At 39.8% G+C, this 6,087-nt stretch overlaps 1 protein-coding gene across 1 annotated transcript in view; it reads left to right on the forward strand.

Annotated features, from left to right (window-relative positions):
- Positions 1-6,087, forward strand: part of TPCN2 (two pore segment channel 2) — a 33,739-nt gene that overhangs the window by 24,828 nt on the left and 2,824 nt on the right. Inside the window, exons 18-22 of the mRNA XM_009334590.1 lie at positions 693-792; positions 1,791-1,862; positions 4,570-4,643; positions 5,040-5,130; positions 5,252-5,334. Of these exons, the coding sequence (XP_009332865.1) occupies positions 693-792; positions 1,791-1,862; positions 4,570-4,643; positions 5,040-5,130; positions 5,252-5,334 (420 nt within the window). The remainder of the gene's footprint in view (positions 1-692; positions 793-1,790; positions 1,863-4,569; positions 4,644-5,039; positions 5,131-5,251; positions 5,335-6,087) is intronic.

The following is a 6,087-nucleotide window of genomic DNA, read 5'->3' on the forward strand; positions in this document are numbered from 1 at the left end:
GGATAATTCAGGCTGGAAGGGACCTCAGGAGGTCTCTAGTCCAGCCTCCTGCTCAAAGCGAGGCTGGACCAAGTTATTCAGAGCTTTATCCAGTTGGGACTAGAAAACCTCTGATGGCGGAGACTTGCACAACCTCTCTGGGTAATCTGTGCCTCTGTCTTACTGTCCTCGTGGTTGACAAGTTCTTCCTTATATCTAGTGTGAGCCTCCACTTTTTCAGCTTACACCTACTCTCCCTTGCCCTGCAACTATGCACCACCGAACAGCCTTGCTTCTGTTTTCTTGAGGACTACTTTGTAAGTATTAGAAGGCTGTTGCTAGATCCTCCTGAAGCAGTGTTCTCCAGGCTGAACAAGCCCAGGTCCTGCAGCTTCAATTTGTAGGGTAGGTGCATCAGCCCCTGACTGGCTTGTTGGCTGTCTGCTGATCTTGCTGCAGTTTGTCCCTTTCATGCATTGGGGATTCCAAAACTGGATGCAGTGTTCTAGTCAGTTATAGGTTGCAAAGAGTGATTACATGAGGATATAAAAGTCCTTTTTTTTTTTTTTTCCTTTTTCTCATTTTTTAATATGCCCTGAATGTTAACCAAAAGCTGTAGGGAATTTACAGTTACCTGCAGCCCAGTAGATTTAACTGTGTCTTTCTGTCATGGGCTGTTTCTCTGATTTGTTATTTTCTTCCATCTTTCCTAGGAGACCCGAGTTCATGGGCTTGTTATCCCTGTGGGATATGGTGCGATTGGTGAACATGTTAATTGTGTTCAGGTTTCTGCGGATTATTCCTAATATGAAGGTGTTTGTTTATCCCTCCACACTTCTGATTTCTTTGTTGGTCAAATTATAAATTTTGTTAAAGCCTTTTTAGACTAACATCTAGTAGATTGCAATTCTCTTGCACCTGAGTGGGATTATAACTCAGCTCTGACTGTCCATACTATTGCACAGCACCTCACAAACTCACTGTCTCTTTAGATGGTTTTCTCTGTTGAGGTGGCAGGGAAGGGGAAGTTCTGTTGATGTCACTGCAATTGATGCTGGTATTCTAAAGTGGGCAAATGCATCCAGAAACTCTTGTGCAACTTGTGTAGTGTTTCAGCCTTAATTAGATGAGTGGATATGATATCCTTGAAGAACTTGGTACTCAGGAGGGATAGACTTGCTTTCACTGGATACTGCTAGACATTTTGGTCATACAAAGGATTATGTGGATGAATCCCTCTTTCCACTTTCCAGTTTCCACCAGAATACCTGTACTTGAATCTGAAATCACTTTGCGTTCTTTGATTGTTGGTTATAATCCTGCATTTAGACTTGCTTGAAAGCTAAGCCCAAATTAATGTCAGGTGCAGGGCTTGTATCTTAGTTCAATAAACCATAAATATCTGCCTGATGTAATCAGAGGTCATAATGTCAGTGGAAAGCGTAAACTAGAAACGATGTGGATCAAATATGAAGCAGTTCATCTGGAGCTGTGGGGCGCTTGTGATTTTTTTTATTATTATTAATTTTTTTTTTATTCCCCCCCAGTTCTGGTCTTACTAGGCATATAGCCCTTTAAGTCACAGCGCCAGTGTATATTTAAAACTTATCATAATGTCTGTGTATGAAAAGGACTACAGCATTGTTCATTCATCTTAAGTACCTCATGGAAATACCACTGTATAAAAGATGACCTGCATTTAGATATAGCTTACTTTCCTGGTTTGTATTTTTGTGCTTTTAGTAAAAATAATTTGATATGGATTGGAAGTGTGATGGATGTCATGCATGTAAAATTCTGCTTTATTTCAGTTCATGGCTTTGGTTGTTACTACATTGCTGGATCTGGTAAAAAACTTGAGAGCGTTTGCAGGAATCCTTGTGGTAAGTCATGATGCAAGACTGTAATTTCCTTTCTTATAGTTAGTGGTATAATAAGGGTATGTCTTCAACAAAGTCAACCAGGTTCTTTGAATGACAATCACCACTAACAGTAACACTTCACCTTAATCGGCCAGTTCTCCAAGGTGTGACTTGCAAAGCTGCAACAAACTACTGTTTTGTTATGGGCTGCACACAGTGACAGTGCCTCATTTATCAGTTTCCTTTAGGAGTGCCTTTAAAAGATTATTTAAAACTTCCTCAGAGTGCTTGCCTCAGGCTGGATACTCTAGTTTCAAATAAAAATTCATCTGATGCTAAAAGTAGCCCAGTTTTCCTTACCCTGGCTTGCTGATGTTAAAGTAAATAACAAAACAACTTTAAAATTGTTTTCAGTTGAGAAGGTCTTGAAGTGGCATGTTTGGACACGAATTTTAAGGCCTCTACCATCCTGTTTTAGGTGTGTCTGTGTAGAGCATATAGTCTGTGAACATGTGATTAAAGGATGGATCACAATGTGTCATGTCCTTTACATAAATCCTCCATTTCCCAACTCTTGAGTTTCTGGCTTTGCAATGATGTCTTTCTGGTACAGCAAATGAGTGCCTGGGTGGCTTTTTTTTGTTGTTGTTTGTGGTGTGGGTTTTTTTTTTTTTAAGGTACCTTAATTTGAGGTAATGGTTAGAGACCAAGGATTTGCTGTGTATTAGGTATTGTCTAAAAAGTCGTTCTAGTCTATATACTTAGCATGCAATTTAGCTAGAATATCTGGGTTTTGTCATTACTAATCTCCCCTTTTATCTGTAGGGGAGGGGCTGTAAGTTGCAGTCTGGAAAGGTTTATGTTGCAATTTGAAGTAAAAATACTGGTGTGGGCAAAGCTAAGTTGGTAACAACTTTGTTGTGCTGTACAAGTCACACTTGCCACTGGAAGCTACTCTTGAAACAGAAATACCTTGGGAGTGCACGAACTGGGAAGTTAGCTTTTGCAGGTGAAAGTACATCCTGGGAGCCTAAATGCCAATCTTGCATATGGTAGGAACAACTTTAGTATAATGAAAAACTTTTCATTACTCAACTCGTTACTCAATGTAATAAGCTGTCTAAAGGCTGACTGCAGTTTTGCTCATTTTTCCAGTTTGTGATTAAGTACATACACCATGCTCAAGGAGCACGTGTTTGCTTGTCACCCCTGTCAGAGGCTGGTAGGGTTGTGTTGTGGATAGGTGGGGGAGGCAGCGATTGACATTGCTGCTGCTGGATCTGACAGCCCATACGTCAGAGCCCTGGGAGAGCGCAATTATGGGGTGAGCTGTTTTGTGCTTTACACTAGGACCCCAAAGCTGTGTTGCTACTGGCATGGCTGCACCTGGGCTGTAGCATTCTGCTGGAAGCTCTTTTCATTCCCGAAAGACATAACTAAGATGGCAGGAGCCTGTAGTAATATACTTGATTTTATTTTTAGGAATTATGTGTTAGTGTTTGAATGCGGTGTCCCTACCCACATATGTAAGACATAACGCTCCTGAAGTGGTTTAAGTGTCTGCTGCTGATTGTCCTTAGTGCCAGGAGTGTGAATTGCGGTTTTGCACTAATGGTGAGGCAAGTCTGCCACAGTGTTTGCTACTTCCATGAATTTAATTTGCTTTTACTTCAGGCTACGTAGAAGCTGTCACTGAGCTTCTACCGTAGTGAAGTCTGACTCCGTTACCAGCTGATGCAAAATATCTTTCCTAATGTTAGCCTGGAACACGTGCTGATAAAGTAATGTAACTGATTAGCTAATTTATCAGGCAGTGCATGTTTTGGGCATATCTTTTTCAAAGAATAAAATTAACTTTATTGTTGCCAAGCCAGATACCCCATCTTCTGGCAGGCTGTGGAATGTCAGCTTCAGCTTATTCCAGTAGTGTTCAAAGTGCTGTGGTTCATAGGTCAGTCTCTCTTCTCCTCCTCCCAGACTTCCCTCTTGGGTCTGTTTTGTAGCAAAATACAGAAATATGACTAATGACATTTTCATTTGAAGACTCGGCTTGTTTCAAGCCATCCTAGGACAAATGGCTCTTTATGCAGAGGAGTGAAGTTGTAGGTTATTTCTAGGACAATCTTCTTAGGATGAAAATTGTAAAATCACCTAGGCAACTGCTGAAGACTGAAAGGTATCTCTTTAAAAGAAGGTCTGCATTTCTAACAAGTAAAAGACAGAAGTTCCAAAATCTTTTGTGTTATTGAATCCTTTATTTTTAGACTCATATAACACTTTTAAAGAGGTTGCTGGTGTAATATAAAATAGTGACTTGGTTTTGTCCTTCAGTTAGGTTTAGTAAAAGCCTATTTTCACTGAATCTAACAGAAAGCTCCCCAGATATTTAGATTATACCTTGTAAATACAGGCATTGTTTTTTGGTTTTTGTTTTTTAAGTCACTATTCTGCAGTGTTAATAGTTAAATTTCAGCATTCTGAGACACAGAAAAGTAAAACAGATCATAAAGTAAAATGATTTAATGGATTTTAACAACTGAAAGTTAAATAGAATATTAACAAGTAAGAGCAAACAGTTAAGTAATACAGACATTGAGAAGTATTTTCACTTTAATAGGTTCAGGCAAATTCCTTTAACTGTGGTATTAATATGAATTCCGTGTTAATTGCATTGTTTTCTTATTTTAGTGACAGAAATATTCAAAACTAATACTTATATTCCTTCCAGGTGGTTTTCTATGCATTTGCTATAACTGGCATAATGCTATTTCAAGGTGCTGTTGTTCCCTTGGGAAATACGAGGTAACATTCTAAACATCACTAGTCAGAAAGCATCTGTTTTTCAAAAGCATCTGCAACTCAGTACCTCTGAGTTGTTTGTGGTTGTGTTGTGTTGTCCCTCGTCGTCCGCCCGCACCCCCCCCCGTTCTTGGAACCACCCTTCTTTTAATATTAAATCACACAGACTTTTTTCATCTGTTACTCCTTCTGTTTCTTCTTGCTGTATTGAAATTGCAGGAACGCTTATCTGTACTTTGAAATTTTACCTTGCTGTGGCTTAAATACTTTTTTAACTATTTCCTTTGTTTTCTGCCCCTATGAGATACTTAGCTTTCTACAAGGCACTCAGAAGAATCTTGTTTTTAAGGTATAGTATGTAGAAAGCTATGCTCATATCAGCCTGTAATTCTCTTACAGTGCTGTCAATACAACATATGATAACGGCACTCTGCAGTGTGGGACCTACGAACAACTGGAATATTGGCCGAACAACTTTGATGACTTCGCTGTGAGTCTGATCAGTGATGGAATCTGTCCCTCTTTCACTCTCTGCTTATATCTTCCTCTCATTTTCTGAGGCTTGAATGTGTGATATAGTCACTCAACTTCTGTTTACTCATGTTATTTAGGCAGCAGTGGTGACCCTCTGGGATGTGATGGTGGTGAACAACTGGCAAGTCTTTTTGGAAGCGTTTTCAAGATATTCAAGTCCGTAAGTAGCAGTAATAATACTGGAAAAAGTCCCATATAAATCTATCTCATAAGGTAAATGAGTAGGCATCGGGAAGAGGAGTGCTGCTTACTTTTCCTTTGGGTCAATTCAGGTATATAGGAAATAAACAATACTTCATGGCAGTTCTTTAACTTGTGTAACTTGATGGTTGGTCACTAGACCAACCGACTTGGTGAATGCCACGAAATCATGGTCACGTTTAGAAGGGATTGGAAACTGGCTTGGTAGTTGTCTTGTTCCAAAAAAGAGTGGATGACCTAAGTGGATTGTAAACAGGCTTGCAACACGTATTGGGTGGGTGGCTTTGGCTCTACAGCGAATCTCACAGAACTGAGATATTAGTGAATCGCTGTAATTAATTTTGGGCTGCTTCTGTATTTTCCCTGTGGGTGAACAATTTTTTGTAGACTTAATACCTTGGACATATCTTTCATTTGTATTTAATTACTTTATGGGAATATTTGAATGAACTGGATAACCTCTGGGTTGAGCTGTTCCAGTGACCCTTAGCTGGTTAACCCAGCATGTAGTTAAGTTGCGGAATGCTCTTCTGTAGGCTGTTGTGTGTGATAAATGTTTAACGTGGTCTGGTGAAGACTGGACAAGTTGTGAAAGAGAAATCCATTGGGATCTGCAATGAATGGAAGCTACCTCTAGCTCAAGAAATCTCTGAACTGCAAATGGCTGGAGATTGGGAGAGCACTGGGGGGTAGCATCATAGGTATTTTGCCA

This window comes from Pygoscelis adeliae, unplaced genomic scaffold (assembly GCF_000699105.1).
Source record: "Pygoscelis adeliae isolate BGI_AS28 unplaced genomic scaffold, ASM69910v1 Scaffold171, whole genome shotgun sequence".
NCBI lineage: Eukaryota > Metazoa > Chordata > Aves > Sphenisciformes > Spheniscidae > Pygoscelis > Pygoscelis adeliae.